General features: G+C 33.1%; 1 protein-coding gene and 1 long non-coding RNA gene across 2 annotated transcripts; one reads left to right on the forward strand and one right to left on the reverse strand.

The window, feature by feature from the left end:
- The first annotated feature begins 1,823 nt into the window (after positions 1 to 1,823).
- LOC111366606 lies at positions 1,824 to 2,996 on the forward strand. Its single transcript, XR_002697693.1, has 2 exons — positions 1,824 to 2,278; positions 2,633 to 2,996. It is a non-coding gene; the product is annotated as an uncharacterized LOC111366606 (long non-coding RNA).
- Positions 2,997 to 15,545: 12,549 nt separating this feature from the next.
- Positions 15,546 to 17,258, reverse strand: LOC111366611 (mitochondrial arginine transporter BAC2-like). Its single transcript, XM_022987332.1, has 2 exons — positions 16,723 to 17,258; positions 15,546 to 16,440 (listed from the first exon to the last, which is right to left on the reverse strand). The coding sequence occupies exons 1-2, from the start codon at positions 17,140 to 17,142 to the stop codon at positions 15,733 to 15,735; spliced, it is 1,128 nt and encodes a 375-aa protein (XP_022843100.1). The 5' UTR covers positions 17,143 to 17,258; the 3' UTR covers positions 15,546 to 15,732.
- Between the last annotated feature and the right edge of the window lie 4,729 nt (positions 17,259 to 21,987).

The raw sequence follows: 21,987 nt of genomic DNA on the forward strand, positions 1-21,987 counted from the left end.
AACTTTTGAAAATATACCTAATTTTCCTTGTTTTTAAGGAAAATATTTTCCTTGGGTAGTGGTGGTTTTTATTTTCCACAAAAAATGGAAAATATTTTTTTTTCTAGGTAATATTTTCCATGCCAATCAAACACACTCTAAATAAAAAATACGTGACCAAAAGTAAGAAAACATTTTATGGGAAAAAATATCAATCAAATAATATAAAAGTAAGAATTTAAATAAAAAATTACATTTTCTATGAAAAAATATTGACAATCAAACGCAACTATTCACTATATGAAAAGCGAGTCAAATTTTTAAAGATGATTTTACGAAATTACTAAAACCTCTTCAAAGGGCCTGTATGGGAAATTTTTTTCCACCAGTTAGTTGGAAAAGTCATGTTTGGAAATTTTTTTAGAGTATTGGTTAAATTATTCAAAACTAGTGTAGGGTAATTTGAGGCATATTTTTCATCCCCAAATCGGTGATTTTTTTTCCATTTCAACTTGTCTTCCAAAGTTTATCAAGCCATGAAAATCACACGAATTTTCTTGTTTATTCTTGTTGACAAAAAAATGATAAAACTCTCGAAAAGTAAACTTTGTGAATAGTGAAGCAATCTTTCCTCCTATAACAATCATCCGTAAGCAAAATTGGGATTCGAAACAAACTTTTATCTTATTAGGGCAAAAGATCCCTCCTACCACAGTGCAAAAATATTTTCTACGGACCTAAAGCGGAGAAAAATAGCTACGAAAGCACCATATTAAGATGCAACAAAGATATAGAGAGTTAGGCGTTAGAAATAATTTGTAAAATGTCACAATACAATATTTTTATTTCGGGGGAAAGGCAAAACTCATTTAATGCAGTAGCATGTGGACTTCAACTGAGTCGACTAAAACACTCAATGTCAACCTTGACAAGTAAGGCAAGCTCACAAACCCGAAAGATATAACAACAGAATTTCCAAGGATCTACTGCTAGATATCAACTCTAATAGCAACATAGTCTTTATTCAAACGGTCCACCTCACACTCTTTGGTTTCATAAAGGAGCAATTCATTTCACACCCGTGTCCTGCTCGAGCATGAGAATTGATCAATACTTCAAGGCAATTTGGCAAGTTTGAAAAAATCCGACTGTAGGAAGGACTTTAGCCATACTCTCAGTCAATTACCTATTTACAGCCCTTCCTTTTGATGCCGTTCCTATCAAGTTGAAATAGAGGTTGCCTTCCTAAATGACCACATATCTTCATATTTCTCACCAAGGCACCATTAAGGACCTTTTTATCTCAGCCAAACATGCCGATTTGACCTTAATGGCAATTTCTAGATACATTTACCTTGAGAGGTTCCTACATATCGACACACAGAGCAACTAAGATCTACATAGGTGATGCTAATTTTGGAAGAACAGAATCAACTCATTTGAGAGGTAAACACGGGAAATTCATGTGTGGATTGTATTGTTTCTGGAGTATAAATTTCTCTATCAAACAATTTGAAAATAATACATTAACAGAATTATTGTATTGTTACTTGCATAGTGTAACGAGATGATCAATAGGCTCAAAATGTTAATTCGAGCTCATCAACTTCACTATATTTCTTTTAAATGAATTTGTTGCCTTCACAAGTGTTCAAGGTGTTCAGAAATAACCCAGCTACATGAATAAGTTCAATGATAAAATTTAAAACAATAATGCTATACGTACATTATTGTTTGACAATATTGCATTACAACATGATGTGGCAGCAAAAAGAAAACCAATAATGCTATCTGTATAATATTGTTTGACAATGTTGTATTACAACACGACGTGACAGCAAAAAGAAAACACGAAAAAAAAAGAACCATTCAAATTTTGAATTGTCATTACCGAAGAGAGTCAGTCTTTTGTTCCCCAAATTATAGAATCCAAATGAACCCAGCAAACCATCCCTCTTCTGCCCCAATGTCTTCCCATTTTCGGCGACTTCTCCTCCAATTTCTTCCCATTTTCGGCGACATCTCAACCACTTGAAATAGCCGGAATCCACGTACCCGTCACCTCTGACTATCACGTGACTGCATATTTCTTTGAGGATCGAGGATTCAAAGACCGTCTCTGGCCATCGCGTGAAGGAGTCCGTTCCAGATCAAAGATTCAGTCGCCGTCTCCTGCTTGTGCTCACTACAATTTAATTTTTAAGTTTGAATTTAACATTGGCAACACCGTTCAAGATCGATGAAGGCTTCACAGATCTCCAACATCAAATCCACTGAATTTGAAAAAGTTGCCTTCACAGTAAGATTTGGTTGTTATACTTTCAGTTTATTGGGGTTTTAATTTGTTTCAACGTAGAGAAATTACAATTTCAGATAAGGTTGAATTCTGAGATTTATGAAATTTCAATGTTTTGTCGATACTACTCATTCACTTTTGTATGAATTTAAGGTTAGACAGTATACATTTTCGTATGAAAAATTATTGAATTTCAGGATGAGTGGTAAATATACCTTGTGTGTGACTTGTGAATATATTGTCATAATATAATTTGTCCTCTTACGTGTGAGTGTATTTAGTGAGTAGAAACTGGGTACATAGCTAAATAGTGTATATATAATGCATTTGATGTTGAAGAAGTTTTTCCAAAGCCAGGCTCTACACTTATCATTTGTGGTTGCCTCAATCAAAGCCGATCGAATCAGTTGACGATATGTCTTGTATGTTTCGATCGCAAGTTCGGCTTAACAATGATCAAGAACTCCACATATCTATGAACGTGACGATCCGCATAGGCAAGTCGAGCACCAAAGGGAACACCAAATGCAAGGCACTGGCTTGATTAAAGGTGGATGTTCACATCCGTGCATCGAATTTTGTGTTCAAGTGTGAAGAAAATGGAAATGTCAGTTTCAACATTTTGTAAATTTAACAATTGTATCATGACTTAATGCTAAATTTTGTGTTGATGTTACGGATTTGCTTCACACAACATGCATTATCATTCGAGGTTCTCTTTCATTTTCTATTCGATAGTGTACTACTTTTTTTTGAATGGGTATACCATCAAAGAAAACATAATGGAGTTTATCAAATTTCACAAACAAGGTATTCCAAATAAACACCATGAACAAAATGACCTTAGAGAAATTGACAACACTTGTGACTTAAATCGTAGTTTCAATTAACACCGAATTCCCTGCCACTTTTTAGGCTCAAGATCATCCTTAAATCCAAACAATTGAAGGAATTGATACACTTGAACATACAAATTTTCAATTAAAAAACTAGTGAAAATACAAATTTCCACAGCATGTACACTAGAAGTAAACAAACTGTCCTCTTCTCCAGATATGTGGCAACTATTTACACTACAATAATTCATAATTTTTAGTTCCCTTGGCAAATGAAAGTCCAATATTCATTCGCCTCCCTTTCATGTCAGCAGTCTTCCTCATTTGCAAAAGGTATGGCTTCACTAAAGACAACAAAAGACAATCCCATTATAATCTTTCATCAGGGAGAGTTAGGATGATTTTGCAAAAGATGATTCACCGCGTTAGAGAAAGTAGTACTAGGTGTAGACGCTTGGCTTGCATGGTCACCCTATGTCATCAAAAGAGAAAGCAAATGAAACTTCAAACAGACGAACATTAGAAATTTGATGTACTCACCAACAAGAGTTGTGCATAGGAGAACGGTGTAGGCACTGAAGTTTGTTGTTCTTGATATGCCTGAACAGATGATGCACCATCTGGTGGACAAAAACACCTTGAAGTTGGCATCTTTCCTTTGGACAAAGCCAATTTAGCCTACATATACATTATACCCACCCAAAAAAAAAACGGAAAAAAAATTTCTTCTTAGTAATTAATTCTCTAGATAAACATATTCAAGGGTTGATTTTATATATATATATTTTTTGGATTAAAACTCCAGATTTTCTAAAAATAACTTCAAGCACTAATTTACTTTTATTATTAGTTTTGACAAAATAATATTTATTTCTTCTCTACTTGAAAATATTACCCTTATGGAATATTAGCTACATTTACATCCTCAGAAATAAGAATTGGTTTTAGGATTCCATGTACTTTTATCGGTTAACATATAAACTTACCTTTGGTTTCTTTGAAGTCAACTCCAACGGGGCTTTGCTCCGAAGTTTTCTAGGCGCACCCTGCTTGCTCGCCACTTTAGGATCAAGTACAGAGCAACTGGCATTATTTTGCGAGCCGGTATAATTCGAGGATATTCGTATATTACGCTGCATTTGGACATTACATACGCCGATCGACCTTGAGCTCAGAAGATCCTCCTGTTGAAATTGTATCCATTCCATTATAGCATAGGTCAGACCTCCACCTTCTGCTGCTAGGTCTGCAATGGAAGCAAAAGCCTTGAACATTTTATCATAACGCAACTGTGCAAGAGTGCTTACCAACCCATCATAGTGTACAGCAACCCTAGTGTGTGCCTGTTAACATCCCTTCTCCATAGCCAAAGTATATACCTATCCGGTAGTACAGTTACGTCATTACGGATAAGTACTACAATCGCATGTCGGCAAAGTATTCCTCGGAACTCGAATAAGTGGCAGTTGCAAACAATTTCACAATTTTACGTATGAAATAAGACTTTGTATATTTTTTTCTTTCGTCGATCGCTGCATAAGACGTCCTCGCGTACGTCATACGTTGTCCCCGAGCAACCATCCACATCAGACATTATGTCACAATATACCTTCCCCGTGAACTCAGATTGTACTTCCCTAAATTTTGAAATTGTGCACACTGGCTGAAATTACTTTTCCATTTCATAGGTTGTTGTGCATGGGACTATTTGAGAAAATGACTTGAAATCAGCCTGAAACTCCTTCTCAACTTTGTTCCATAGTGTACGTTCATACTGTTCGACGAATTGCTTCAACGATGTCTTTGAGTGCACATATCCATCAAAAAAGGCATTCATACTCTCCGACCTTGTGTTGTTTACATTCCGGCCCAAAATGTCATTTTCAAAAAGCAAGGAAGCCATCGACCTCTATTCTCGTAGAGCCCCGATAACTAGTCATTGTCTTGCAACTCATACTTATCTATCATTGTTTTCCAACTATCTTCAAATTCTTCAATATACTGTTAATCATTCACCAATACATGTATAGCAAAGAATATAGATCCCTTATCCACGTGCTAGCCTACTTTTTCTGAAAACTTCTTCATAATGTGCCATAAACACCATCTATACTCGTATTCGAGAAAACTACTTATATTGCATTTTACATTTTGCATTGCCCTATCTTGATCCATTATTATTCCATGTGGAGCTTTACCCTGCATACATTTAAGTCATGTCCTGAATAGCCATATAAATGTATTTGTGTTCTCATTTGATAACAAATCACAACCAAGCAATATTGATTGTCCGTGGTGATTCACACCGACAAATGGGGCAAATTGCATGTCATACTTGTTAGTGAGGTAAGTAGTGTCAAATGTAACAACGTCATTGAACTCTTTATATGCTTGACGACACCGATTGTCTACCCAGAACACATTCTTTAGCCGCGATTCTTCGTCCAAATCAATACTAGAGTAAAATCCTGCGCATTGTGTTTGCATTTCTGAAAAGTAAGATTGTATTGCTGCAACATCTCCTTCTCCAAGTTTTAATTGCCTCACATGTTCGATATAGTTTCTACAATCCTTTTCTACGCAAGCAAGATTCTCATATCCACCAGCTTCAACAACTGCAGAGTTGAAACTTTTGTGCAACAGAATTCCTGTGATGCCATTAACTTCAATCTTCCGTTTCACATGTGAGCTTAACTCTCTGTTGCATCGATACAACCTTGATTTTGAAGGACTTAGTTTACGGTTGTGGTCGAGGTGTACTGTTTTAATTACCCAAAATTCATGATAATCAGATGCCGCAAAGATTCTGGCTTTACGGGATCTGCATTGTCGGTTGAGGCTTCAAAAAACCACTTGTGGAACCACTTCTTCATCCTTTATAACTGCATGTCAATGTCACATAACACAGAACTCCAGCGTCATCTTTTTTCGAATTCCGTTTCTTAACTGGGAAACCTACATTGTAAGCATATTTCTTATAGAAATCAAAAACTTCTTTTTGGTCCGTGAACTTCATACCAACCGCAAGCGCTGTCACGCCATCGCTTCCTCTCATTTCATCTTCACATGCATTCATATTGTCTTCGACGTTCTCATTTTTGGGTTTCATCAATAAATCATGTTCCACTCTTGCCATAATTTCTCCTATATCAAAATTAGCGATCACGTTCAAAAAACCATAATCTTTCCATAATTTTACGACAATACATATAAATCATAGCAACATTTTAGGTTGGGATTGGATCGGAGGACCCAACATTCGTTTTCACATACATCAATATGAACTTCTCATCAAATTTATCTAGTATACATTTAGTGAACTTCATATATGCCAAAAACCAATTATTCAATATTCCAACATTATTTCCAGATTTCGAAAGAAAATAATTATGAAATTTTGCAAAAACGATTCACACCTTTTACTGTAGCTATAGCCGTCAGGGAAGAGGTCGACGGTGCGAGTTCATACACAGCAGCGATGGCTTTCCCAAACTTTGCAAAATTTCTGGGTTGACAAATCAGTTCTTCGATAAAATGACTCATTGGAGCTCGACCCAACTTGCACAAGTTGTAAAATGTTATCGCATCTACTATTCACAAACGGAAATCAAGTCGGGAGAATGTGTCTGTGATGATTTGGGTTTTGAATGGGATGACATATTTGGGGTGCTCTCGTGGAATTTGCGGGAAATCGGGTATTGACCAATGTTATTTGTTTGGTTTGGCTCCCATTTTACTATTCCCAATGGCCATATTTCTTTTTCCTTCTTTTCGTGTTTTTTTTTTCCAATAATGCGACGTCAGGTTGTAATGCAAAATTGTCAAAGGACATTGTACGTATAGCATTATTAAATTTAAAATAAGGGGACATATGTCATTTTTTCACTGGACAGTTAGAAAAAAGCAGCTAGACAAGTGTCGGCACCTGTCACCAAACCTTTTTCCCCCTGTTTGAGTAGCTTTATTAGTTCTTGTCACAATCCCAATTTAGTCATTTAACTCTATGTATAAAGATTTAAAAATTTTGTGCACTTCGTGAAGAGAAAAAACTTTTGACAATTTGTAGAGTATGAGGTAGGCAAGCATCAATAAATATAAGATAATTGAAAATTTTCTTATATACTTGGTTACATTGCAAAAAGTATATTAGATACTAGTAGATATACAAAAGTTGCATTACAAAAGTTTCACTACACAAAAGTTGCATTATGCAAAAGTCGCACTGCCACCATCTTGCTACCATAACCAATCAATTTCGACTAATATTTATACTACATGTCAAAGACTACCAGAACATATTTATTCTCCGAGAAAATCATTTGAAAATAAGTACATCAAAGTGGTGGCCTAGGAGTTGTCTATATAATAATGGGATCCCACAAAGTGATGAAAACCCGAAAATTCTGGATACATCATCCATGTATAGACTTCTTTAACATACATGCAATACTGGCCATCCTCAGAAATCATCCATTCACCCGAGGTAAAATCAATATATTCAATAGGGATCATCTACAAGAAAATAAATAAAATAATGTGAATATATTTATTCGGTGAATAATCTATACCATAATCTTCATTTTATTTGAATAAATAAGGAAAATAATGTGCCACAATTATAGATGTTCAATTCTATCCATGCGCGCAATATGAAAATAACAATATATGAGCTCATTAGTCAATTACACCAATTTGGTGTAAAATCAATAATATCAATCATTATCCAATGTAATGTCAATATTCAATGCAATGCAATGTCAATATCAATGGGTAGAATCTTGGATCTATAATTGATTTGAAAAACAAGAAGTAATCCAATAAACATAATTGCAATAAATATGTTTGAAATAAAAGTAGGTATAGACTACCCACCTTCAAGTTGCAAGACAAATAAAGTGCTATCTTTATGAAGTTATTTGATTTTAGTTTTTGTTGAATGCATTTCCATTTCTCACATTCTCCACTATTTATAGTAATAATTTAGAATTAGATTTAGAATTAATTTATTTTCTTTATTCATTATTTTCCTACCTTTTACCCTATTATGCCACTTGTCATTGTAGTATTTAGAATGACAAAGTGATATGTGTAGGATGACCACTTTATACCATTTGTCATTTTCATATTTAGAGTAACAATGTTATTTATTGAGAGTAGCCACCACATTTCCCTTAATTTTTCCACATGATTTTTTAATCAAAATTTTAATTTAATTCTTTTCATAAGCTTATAATATTATTAATAAATTTCTTTTACTATGTTAAATGAAATATACATCACAATATAAGGTAGGAATATGCATTATAAACTTACTAAAGTTTTGGGAAGTCACAATCCCCCCCCAAAAAATATTTCGTCCTCGAAATGACCTTAGTCAAAGAGTTCGGGATATTGAGCTTTCGTTTCATCCTCTCTTTCCCAAGTTTCTTCTTCGATGACATTACTTTGCCACAAAACACAAACTATGGGTATTTCTGTTAAGATTTGGGATCCATCTTAATAAGGTCAACCTTGTTAAGAGGAGTGTCCCAATCCTTTATATATTGGTCATTATTTCGATATTTTACCGATGTGGGATTATATTCCCTTAACATGCCCCCGCAAGATGGTGGCTCGTTTGAGCAGACCAATCTTGAAATCCGTGTGCTCATTTTTAAAGACTTAATCTGATCGAATCGATCATTGGAGCTTCCTGTGCTTTGATACCATGTTAAGACTTGGTGTCCATCTTAATAAGGTCAACCTTGTTAAGAGGAGTGTCCCAATCCTTTATATATTGGTCATTATTTCGATATTTTACCGATGTGGGATTATATTCCCTTAACAATTTCCTTCTTGCGAAGCTTCTTAGTATCCTTCATTAATATTTTGACTGGTTTTTCTTTCCAAGTCAAATCAGGATGAAAATCAGTTGGTGTCTGTGTTAACTTATGAGCGGGATCTGGAATATATTTTCGAAGAGTTGACACATGAAATACATCATGTATTTTTCTCATCTGTTCAGGTAGCTTTAATCGATAAGCAACTTTACCAATACGGTCAAGGATTTCGAAGGGTCCGATGTATCTTGGTGTCAATTTCCCTTTTTTCCAAAATCTTAGTAAACCATTGATAGGAGATATTTTAATAAAAACATTATCTCCTATTTCAACTCCAGCGGTCGTCGTCGTTTATCTGCATAGCTACGCTGTCGATCGTGAGCTATCTTTAATCGTCTATTAATTTTGTCAACTGCTTTCACCATATCTTGAACCATTTCGGGGTTTGTGATTTTATTTTCACCTACTTCATTCTAATATAAAGGGGATCGACATTTTCGGCCGTATAACGCTTCAAATGGAGGCATTTTGATTAACATGTGATAACTATTATTATAAAAGAATTCAATTAAAGATAAATAATAATTCCAACTGTGCTGAAATTCCAAAACACAAGCGCGAAGCATGTCCTCCAGAGTTTGGATAGTTCGTTCTGTCAGGCCATCGATTTGTGAATGGAAAGCTGTACTGAATTGAAGTTTCGTACCTAAACAGCTTTGTATCTCTTTCCATAATGGTGACAAAAATCGTGGATCACGATCTGATGTAATCGTAACGGGTACACCATGGAGTCGGACTATTTCTTATATATACAAGGTAGCAAACTGTTCCATTTTGAAGGTCATTTTAATGGGTAAAAAGTGTGCAGACTTAGTTAGTCAATCTACTATTACCCATTAGCGTCAAAACCCTTTGTAACCTTGGACAGACCACACACAAAATCCATTGTAATCTGTTCCCATTTCCATTCTGGAATTTGTAAAAGTTGTAGCAATCTTGCTGGTCTATGATGTTCTACTTTTACTTGTTGATAGGTTAAGCATTTGGCTACGAATTCGACAATTTGACGTTTCATACCCAGCCACCAATACAATGTTTTAACAGCGTGATATAATTTGGTGGTTCTAAGGTGAGCAGTATAAGGGGTTGTATGTGCTTCCTATAGAATATCATCCCGTAGTCTATTTATATTAGGTACATATATTCGATTTCTGTATAGAAGGATTTTCTGATCTGAAATACAATGATCTGTTTGTTTTCCGCTAGCTAAGTTTTGTCGAATCTTAGTAGCAAAATGATCGCTCTTTTGACCTTCTTTGATTTTCTCCATAATGATTAATTGTACAGTAAGAGTGAATAATTGTTTCCCTTTTGGTCCTTTTCTTTTAATTGGGAGCTTTCTCAATCTTCACTTGATTGGTCAAATGTCTCCTGATGGGAAAGTTTTCTGTTTAGTGCATCAGCAACTACATTTGCTTTTCCTGGATGGTATCTAATGGTACAATCATAATCTTTGATTAATTTCAACCATCTTCTTTGTCTCATATTCAACTCTTTTTAGGTAAAGAAGTACTTTGAGCTCTTATGATCTGGGAAGATCTCACATTTTTCTCTATAAAGATAGTGGCACCATATTTTAAGTGCAAAAACAATGGGTGCCAATTCTAAATCGTGTATAGGATAGTTTAGTTCATAAGATTTCAGTTGTCGAGAGGCATAAGCAATTTCCATGCCATGTTGCATCAACATACAACCTAACCCATTTCTTGAGGCATCATTATAAATTGTAAATTCTCCCGCTCCATCAAGAATAGTTAAAATGGGTACAGTGGTAAGCCATGTTTTAAGCTCTTGAAAACTCTTATCGCACTCATCTGTCCATCTGAATGGAATATTCTTCCGTGTGAGCCGAGTCAATGGAGAAGCGATTTTTGAGAAGTTGTGTACAAATCGTTTATAATACCCAGCTAGCCCAAGAAAACTATGTACTTTGGTAGGCGTAGTTGGTTGCGCCATTTAAGAATTGCATCAATCTTACTGGGATCTACCGAGATTCCTTCTTTGGTGATAACGTGTCCTAAAAACACCACTTTTTCCAACCAAAATTCACATTTTGAGAATTTAGCATAAAGTTGTTTTTCTCTTAAGATCTGTAGGACTGTATGAAGATGGTTTGCGTGATCATCTCGAGTTTTTGAATAGACTAAAATATCATCAATGAATACAATGACAAATTTGTCTAGATAGTCCTTGAAGATTCGATTCATTAGGTCCATAAATACTGCTGGTGCATTTGTCAGTCCAAATGGCATTATAAGAAATTCGAAATGCCCATAACGAGTGTGAAATGCGGACTTAGGAATGTCTTCCTTTTTAATCTTCAATTGATAGTATCCAAATCGCAAATCTATTTTCAAGAAAATCGCAGAACCATGTAGGTAATCCAACAGATCATCAATACGAGGTAACGGGTACTTGTTTTTAATAGTGATCTTATTATGTTCCCGATAATCGATACAAAGTCGTAAAGATCTTCTTTTTAACGAAAAGAACTGAAGCACCCCATGGAGATGTACTTGGTTGAATGAATCCTCGATTCAACAAGTCATTTAATTGGCTTCTTAATTCCTTAAGTTTAGAGGGGGCCATTCGGTATGGAGCTTTGGATATAGGGTAAGCACCTGGTTGTATCTCTATGCCGAACTCAATTTCCCGTTCAGGTGGCGGCCCAGGTAAATCCTCAAGAAATACAACCTGGAACTCTTAGACAACAGTTATTGATGATGGGGGTAATAGCTTTGTCTGCACTAAGTTGGTACAAACTTACTCAATACCTAGTTAAAAGCTTGGTAGCCTTGGTTGCCGAAATTATAATTATAGATGTTTTCTCAGGTATCAGAAAGGATACAATGTTTTTGCCTAGAAGCTTTAAAGTTTTGGACTTACAATCAATTAAAGCCTCATAGGTGGTTAACCAATCCATGCCTAATATAATATCAAAATCATGAAAGTCAAGTAGGATAAGATTTGTTGGAAGTTCCATATGTTCAATATACAAGCTAGCCTTGGGTAAAATAAATTTAGCATGGCGATTTGGACCACGAGGAGTAATGATGTCCATATTATGTGGTACTAGAGTTGGTTTAATATTCAGATTATGCAAAAATTTAATGGATATGAAAGAATGAGTGGCACCGGAATCAAATACGGTAAAAGCAGGTGTAGCATAGGCATATATCGTACTTGTAATGACTTTCGCATCTTCGGCAACTTTAGGTTGTACCATTGCAAATACTCTACCTACTGGACGATTGGGTTTCTGCTGATATTTCCTTTTGTTGTTTGGACAATCCTTTACCAAATGGCCCTCTTTTCCACAACCAAAACACAATACAAGTTTAAGTTGACAAGGCCCACTATGGAATTTTCTGCAATGAGCACATGATGAAGGCGTTGTCTCCTTGAATTTGTCTTCCATTTGAACCTTTTTGTTTGGGAACCAAGGAGTATTTTTGCCAATCCTGGTACTTTTAGTGGTACTGTTCCAATGCCTATTACTCGAGGGTTTCATTTCTCGGGCTTGAGTTATTTTGGCCTCTGCTTGTTCTGCCACTAATGCCTTATCTATTACCATGGAAAAATCCAAGCCTTGAATTCCTGACATTTGTACATCTCGTGCCAATTCTAGTTTTAGCCCTCCAATGAAACGATCAATTTTTACTTCGCTAGTAGTGGTCACGTGAGTTGCAAAACGTGACAATTCTTCAAACTTCGTAATATACTCAGATACAATCATTGATTTCTGTTTTAAAAATAGAAATTCACTTAACTTTTGCTGTTTGGCTGTAGAAGAGAAATATTTTGCTCAAAATTTTTCGCAAAAAGTTTTCCAGGTCATGTCTTGAGCTTTTCTAATGCTGGTTAAGGTATCCCACTAATGTCCAGCATTTCCCCTTGACATAAATGATGCACATATAACTTTTTTGAATTCTGGAATATGTGCATATGTAGACATACGTTCCATGGTACGAATCTAATTTTCCGCTTCAATTGGATCTTTCGCATCCTCAAATATCGGGGGTTTTAATCATTGAAAGCAATTACTAGTATCATTTTCTTCCCTGGTCCTGGAAGATTCTCCATTGGAAGTGTAGTTGTTGATTAGTTTATTTATCTGTTGAGCTTGACGCCGGACCAATCGAGTCAAATGTTCAATTGATGCAGTGTTACTATCACTTTGGTTATTCTGAGACATTTCGTGGCTATTGCAAAACAACAATGTTCGTTAATGATCAATAAAAAAAAATTCTTGTAATTTGGTGTCCATATGAAACATTATATTTATATTTATTTCTTTTTAATGAAAGATTCACTTTCTATTACCGAGTTCTAAAGCAATAAGAAAAGTCTCACGTAACCTATAAGACTTACCTTGTGAATGGATACCAGAAGATGGAATTTGCATGTATGTCACGTTATAAGATCGAATTTGAAACTTTGGCTCTGATACCATAATTGTCACAATCCCAATTTAGTCATTTAACTCTATGTATAAAAATTTCAAAATTTTGTACACTTCGTGAAGAGAGAAAACTATTGGCTATTTGTAGAGTATGGGGTAGGCAAGCATCAATAAATATAAGATAATTGAAAATTTTCTTAGATACTTGGTTATATTGCAAAAAGTATATTAGAGACTAGTAGATATACAAAAGTTGCATTACTAATCTTTATACTACATATCAAAGACTACCAGAACATATTTATTCTCCAAGAAAATCATTTGAAAATAAGTACTTCAAAGTAGTGGCCTCGAAGTAGTCTATATAATAATGGGATCCCATAAAGTGATGGAAACCCGGAAATTCTGGATAAGTCATCCATGTATAGACTTCTTTAACATACATGCAATACTGGCCATCCTCAGAAATCATCCATTCACCCGAGTTAAAATCAATTTATTCAATAGGGATCATCTACAAGAAAATAAATAAAATAATGTGAAAATATTTATTCAGCGAGTAATCTATACCATAATCTTCATATTATTTGAATAAATAAGGAAAACAATGGGCCCCAATTATAGATGTTCAATCCTACCCATGCGCGCAATATGAAAATAACAATATATGAGCTCATTAGTCAATTACACCAATTTGGTGTAAAATCAATAATATCAATCATTATCCAATGCAATGCTAATATTCAATGCAATGTCAATATCAATGGGTAGAATCTTGAATCTATAATTGATTTGAAAAGCAAGAAGTAATCCAATAAACATAATTGCAATAAATATGTATGAAATAAAAGTAGGTATAGGCTACTCACCTTCAAGTTGCAAGACAAGTAAAATGCTATCTTTATAAAGTTACTTGATTTTGGTTTTTGTTGTATGCATTTCTATTTCTCACCTTCTCCCCTATTTATAGTAATAATTTAGAATTAAATTTAGAATTAATTTATTTTTCCTTAATCATTATTTTGCCACATTTTACCCTATTATGTCATTTGCCATTGTAGTATTTAGAGTGGCAAAGTGATATGTGTAGGATAGTCACCTTATACCATTTGTCATTTTCATATTTAGAGTAACAATGTTATTTATTGAGAGTAGCCACCTCATTTCCCTTAATTTTTCCACATGGTTTTTTAACCAAAATTTTAATTCAATTCTTTTCATAAGCTTATAATATTATTAATAAAATTCTTTTACTATGTTACATGAAATATATATCACAATATAAGGTATGAATATGCATTATAAACTTACTAAAGTTTTGTGATGTCACAGTTCAGCAGTCATTTTTCAAGATAAAACGAAATTTATTTCCTAAGGAAGCGGCACAACAATTTGTAGGAGTTCCAACAAACTCAATGAAGTGTTTTCATTCCGAGAATAATATCAAAATGAGAGAAGGGAGGGGGAAGAGGGGGAATGAGATTCAAAATTTAGAACGTTTGCAATGAAAATGGTATGATTGTTTTGGTAGTGAGTCAAACTATTTATAGATTCATTTGTAGCCATTCGAACATTCTTCAAACCCTTTCACAACAGTCGTAAGTGTTCAGATAGCCTTCAAATTCGAACAGATAGCATTGTTCAGTACTGCATTTGTTAAATTGATTAACAGACGACTGTTATGTAGGTTAATAGATGATCGTTTCATCAATTAACAAACCATCTAGGCCAAAAAAAATTACCCAAAAATTAGCTAATCAAAATTAATTTCTTTGAGTATCCAAAAATTTGATTAATTATAATTTAGCCCAAATAATTTAAATAAATTTAGTACAAGGACCCACCTTCACTAGAACACAAATCAGACCCGTGCACGTGTCGAGCCGATCGGCCGAACAAGCGATGGCACGCACGTGTAGGCTTGGACCGAACCTGATATGATATAGGTTTCCCCTTTCCAAGCACTATTGGTATCCTTTGTGGTCCAAACACAATTCTCAAACTTTCACTATATACACCATACCAAAATTTCCTGACCTTTCAATGTTGGATAAGTGTTTAGTAATTTTCAATAAATCAAATTCTTCACTAGTTTATAGTTTTAAGTGTGTTATTTTGATATCAAATATTACATTCTATTTTAAATGATTTTCGAAAATTAAATATATTATATTAATCACCTTGTGAAGTACAACGTGAATATATATTTGGTCCCGTTAAAATTAAAGTACGGATTCCATTAAAATTGGGACTCAATGTTGACCCATTTCGCTAAATAGAATGCCAAGATGACTTCCTGCGCAGTTAAGATGATGCTCTTTGACTACAACAGGATTCAATTTAGATTGAATTTTCTGTTTGCATAGCTGCGTGATTGTTATTGTGAAATATGCACCTGAGCGCTGTCTCGTAGCCAGTAAAGATAGCACCATTCACGAGGAAGGCTCTAGCGACTGCAGTTCCCAAACCTCGCCAGAGCACACTATATCCCTCTTCTTTCACACTTCTCGTGAAGCAGTCGGCAATTCCTTTGTATTTTGCCGGGGAGGATTCTGGTTGCGCTTGAATTCTTGTTTTCATTACGTCTAGAGGATAACAGAAAATCCAACTAGCAACTCCAGCTAGACCTCCTGCCAAAAGCATTGTTCTGAAGGTCTCCTCGCCACTCTTTCGGCATCCAGGATGAAGTTGCTCTCTCATATACTCATATGTCCAGAAGTATACGCCGTGAGCTGGTGCATCCCTAAGCACAGTGATGGTTAAACCCCGGTAAATTCCTCTCCAACCTTCTGTTCTTATTATGTTTCTGGCGACGTGTAGTGGACCTTTCTCACTGCCGGATTGATTTTTGTTCTCGTTCTGGTTCGTTTTCCCTTGCAACTGTAGACGAATTTTAACCAGCTCAACAGGGCTAAGAAGTAGGCTTTGTATAGCACCTGTTCCAATTCCTCCTAGAGCAATCCCGTTGTATGAGGGCGGCTCGACTCCTGTACTGTTTGTACTAAACGCTCGTGACAATATAGCGTAAGTCTGGAAGGCCATGGCATTCTGCAAGAGTGAGCAAATACCTTTCAGATTTATGTAAAAAGCTTGACAGAATGTATTACTTGTTAAGGATAAAATCCAACCTCGAATAAAGATGAAAACATGGACTAACTTTGATCACAAAGTTGATCTTTTAAGATAAAATTCAAGTCTTAATATTACTATGAAATCACTTTATTTTGCATATGCAAAGATTGTATTGGTTCGACTCTCGGTAAGTAAATTCGTAGAAATGAATCTTTTTATTACATACTTTGTGAATAATAGAAAGTGGAGAGTAAGAACCTGGAAAAAGACAGAGGCCAAAGGGGCTCCCATGCCCCGGTAGAGGGCGCAAGGCCCCTCTCTGGTGACAACACGGCGGAGGATACTAAAGGCGGAACCAGTTCTTGAATTCTGTTGCCGGATTCTAAGTGTATCAAGAGGATAACCGGCTACGATACCGGCGGTGCCACCAAGTCCTCCGGCCACAAACTCTTTACCCCAACTGCTTGCTAAAAACTCCGGCCAGAATTCCATTTTTAGCTTCTCTCTCCAATTCCCAGTCCAGCAAATACTAACTCTTCTTCCCAACTTTCTACCAAATAAAGCAGTCTTTTCTTTTCTTGAATATCTGTATATAGAATAGAATCTCTCGGTTGATACCTGTTTGATAAAGAATTCAACTTTTAAACTAAAATTTTGAGGCCCCTTTTCCATACACATTCAAGCATAAATGAGTTCCCAATACAGATATCTGCTTATATTCAGGGACTCTGGTAATTTGGTTTTTGCTTTTTGTATGGTCAAAATACATTAATGAGAGTAATTTCATTAAACACTAATTTGATTTGTTTACCTAAAAACCACACCGAAACAGAAGCCACCGATGCTATTTTGTTGGAAGCGACCATCCTCTTTTCAGTGTACCAAAAAGGAGTGACAGCAAATTTACTGGTACGAATTACTGCTAAAATACTTAGCTCAATTTTGTAAATTTAAATAAATTTATAATGAGAAAATGTGGTTTGTCTCCTGACGTGTGAATAATAATGAAGCTTAATTATGAATATGTGACTAAATCTAACTCTAGTTTCAACTTCATTTTAATAAGTTTTTGATAAAAACGTATTTTTGAATAATTATTTTTGGAAGAATTTGTAGTTGTAAAAAAAAAGTTTTGAATTTACGTGTAATATTATTTTATTAAAAAATATGTATTTGAAAAGAAAGAGAAAATTATATTAAGGGTGTGTTTGTTTCCTATTTTTGTAAAAATGAGAATGAAAAATATAGCCGTTATGAGCCCCATATAAGAAGTAAAAATTCAAATTTGGTAGCTTGATGTGATGGACAACGGTCATATTTTTCATTTTAATGGGGAAGATGCAGATCTCGAACCTATAAATGAGGATATTCCCGAAACTCACACAAAAAAAAGGAAGTGAGTTAAACACCGTGATTCGTAGCCACGTGCTCTAATCCTCTGAACTACAGGCTCCACCCCTTCTTCTCCAGAAAGAATAAAAAACAAATAGAGACTAAAATTTTAATGGTTGTCAAACAAGGGCTTATAATCGATTGTGCTACCAATAGATTGGTTTACAAATGCATGATATGGTTAGATATGATTAGATCAAAATCTCTTCAATTTTATATATATATATGCGCGTTTGGTTGTCAATTTTTCCATAAAAAACGTCATTTTTACAAAAATTTCTACTTTTCTGCTGTTTAATTGATATTTTTTTATGAATTTTTTTCCTACTTTTAATCACGTGACTATATTTTCCTTAAAAACAATGAAAATATTTTTTTGGGGAGAAGTAGGTTTATATTTTTCAATTAGTTCACTCTCTCTTTCTCGTCCATTTATCTACTAATAAAAAATGGACATGTATACCATTTTCTAGGTTGAAAATACAATCAATCAAACACATTTAATTGATAATTTCCATGCAAAAATTTCTAAAGTAATTAAATTGCCTAGAATTCATTTTTTTTCCATACAAATTTCATTCTTGCAATTAGCATTACTTAATTTATAAATCAATTTATGAATTTTAATAAATAAAAAAGTTATATATTTGAAAAATCGGTTAATGAGTTGTTTCCAAAGGATTAAAGGTTATTGTTAAATAGTTATTGAAACAGTGATGAACAGAAAAGTAAACAAAAATTTTGAGATGTTCTTATTTGGGTCTCACAACATTTCAACCACACGTTTTATCAATTTTTATCAAAATCTACTAAAAATTTGATTTTAATCCCTACCAAACAAGGACTTAATGTCAGTGGTCTCGTTCTTGACTTGCTAATTTTTTTGGGTCTTTTATTATATCAGTTCGAGTTTTCGGTTAAAACCAATTGGATTTGGTCCTCTGGGGTTTTCAAAGTATTAATAAATTACTATAAAAACTGGTACTTAAAAGTATGAAGGAAATTATTTGGTGCATGTTTAGATTGATTTAAGAATAATGCTATTTGCAGTTACTCACTGCGACAGTCGCTTTACGTGGCATACATATGACAGATGGTTATTTGATACATTAATGAGTAAAAAATTACCATATTAATGCATCAAATAATCACCTGTCATGTGTATGTCACATAGAGCGATTACCGCAATGAGCGACTATGAATAACATTACTCTTGATTTAACTTATAATTTAAGTTGACTAAAATGTAATTTTGACCACACATTTTTAGAATGCGGAACAAAAATTATTTGAAAAAACAAAACATTATTTATCGAGATCAAGAACTTTCAACTTTTTTGCTAATTACGAGATGTTCACATTTATATTAAAATAAAGAAACTTGAGTTTAGAATTTTCCCAAAAATGATAATCGATTCTTGATTTGGTCTAAATCCCGAACTTTGAACTCTTTTTATCACGAACTTTGAACTTTTAGTTCTGAGAATTTGATCCTTCCAACTTTCAAGTCTTTTATAGTATTTCTTCGAAGTCAAGAAAATATTGATGAATGGGCACCATTTAATTAAATCAAGAAACTAATTTCGGGCTTAAAAAAAAAAAAAAAATCTATCCCTTTTTCTGTCTCAAAGAATCGGAGACTGTGAAAAAAAATTATTATGTTGTGCATTTTTGGTTCCTTCTAATATTTATTTATAGAAACTAGTCCGCGTTTCGTGTGTTGCACAAATTTTGTATTTATTTTTGGTTTTATTAGCGTATAATTTATAGATTGTATAAAAAGTATTTGGAAATAAGAAATGTTTGTTTGATTCTCATCTTTTGGTCAACTGTATATTTTATGTCACGATTAATTTATTTTTATTCTTATAAATAAGTATAATGAATGTTGTGATTGTATATATGTTAACGATAATTTATTTTTAATTATTTATTGTATTTTTTATTTAATGTAGATGAAGATTTTTTTTATTTGATATTACAAATAAGTTGTAAATTGAATTTCGCAAAATGCTTTTATTTAACAATTTCGATTCGAGAGGCTATACTTGTAGTTCAAAAATAATCCATGCAGTTGTAAATTGAAAGAGAATATCCACATACATAAACATTTAAATAACAAACTCAGGTTTGCACATAAAATAACTTGAAATGGCACTTATAGGATGACCAACTCTCTTATTGGTATAAGAATTAGAATCCTAACAGCAAGTCTATTCTTCAGACGATACAACAGTCACTCCAAGGTTGGTAGGGCAAAAGAATTTTGAAAAAAAATTTAAATAAATTTTATTTGAAAAAGGAAAGAATTAAAAAGAAATTTAAATAAATTGAAAAAAAATTATTTATGAAGTAAATTTTTCAATTTTAATTAAATAATATTTATATATTCTTCATTTAATTTTCATAACTTTATTTTATTTTTTACTTCTAAATAATTTTAAATGAATTTTTTTACTTATATAAGTAATTTTTACATATATTAGAAATATATTTTGTTAATATGTTTATTTTTACATTTTTTTTTACTAAAAGTGATTTTTTTTTTACTTATAAAAGTGGTCAGCACGGAGTAAGGCGAAGGTATGGAAAATTGCGTGTTACATAGATTCACATTGCCTCTCTTACACTATATATATAATATAATAATATAAGCAAATGAGTTGATTTGAAAAGGCGTGCCATAGCGTAAGAAAATAGAGAGCGGAAAAGTACAAAAAATTTTGAATAATCCTCGAAACCACACTATATATAATTTTTTAAAATTCTTCTCTCTTCAAATTTTTTAGCCTACAAATAACTTTTTCATTAAAATTGAAAAATTAAGTTTTGTTTGGAAGATAAAAGAATTAAAAAGAAAAAAATAATTGATTTTTTAAAGAAAAAAACGCATTTTTAACACATACGTTTAATCTCCGTTTAACTATTTTCGATATTTATTTAGATCATTTGATATCTCTACAATATAGTTCTCAAAATGAATTTCGAGAGAATGTAAAACATTTATCGATTCGACTATCGTAAAATGGTCGACGAAGTTTTAAAGTTAGCTTGTTATCGAAAATTTCGAAATAGTAATAAAATAATTGATTTTTTAAAGAAAAACAACATATGCGTAATTTTTAACACATACGTTTAATATCCGTTTAACTATTTTTGATATCTATTTAGATCATTCGATGTCTCTACGATATATTTCTCAAAATAAGTTTCGAGAGAATGTAAAACATTTATCGATTCGATTATCGTACAATCATCGATAAATTTTTAAAGTTAGCTTGTTATCGAAAATTTCGAAATATAGTTTGAAAATACCTACTTTGACGTTCCATAACATTTGCTATGATTGACCGTTTCACGCACCGTTAATGACGTGTAATACTATACCGCGAGTAATTCAAAACGATATTAAGAATGTAATATTTCAACTTCGTTTGATATCCCGTAATGAGCGTGAAAATAAACACAAAAATATAAGTAAAACAAAAATTCATTTCTCTCATGGTCTCCGTGCACGGAGACCTCATGTCTCGGTGCACGGGCCTCTTATTTTTTTTAAATAAAAGCCAATACTTCTTTATACTATATAAACTAACTACAATGATATATATTTTTTTTAAAATTTTTTTTTTTACAACTTGAAGCAAACTTTTTACTATGTAAAGAAATATACTTAAAACTTTGAGTTAATATTTAATCTAAAGTAATATTTAGATAAATTTAATTTAAAAAATTCAATATTACTATAAAATTAAATATTGTCTCAAATTATTTTCTTATATACATAAAAGTGATCTTTTTTCATTAATAATCAATATTTTTTAATAGTTTGAGATAAAATTTAATTTTCTAGTAATAATTCAATATATAAAATGATGAAAAAAACATATTCACTCCGTGCATGTAGAAAAAAATTTCTGTTGTACCACATAATTTTTTTGAACAAAATGATGTATTGAGAAAATTGTTTTGAAAAAAATAAATAGTAATAAAATAATTAATTTTTTTAAAGAAAAAACGATGTATACGCATTTTTAACACATACCACATAATTTTTTTGAGCGCAAAATAATGCATTGAGAAAATTGTTGCGAAAAAAGAATAAATAGTAATAAAATAATTGATTTTTTT

This window comes from Olea europaea, chromosome 2, assembly GCF_002742605.1.
Source record: "Olea europaea var. sylvestris chromosome 2, O_europaea_v1, whole genome shotgun sequence".
Lineage (NCBI taxonomy): Eukaryota > Viridiplantae > Streptophyta > Magnoliopsida > Lamiales > Oleaceae > Olea > Olea europaea.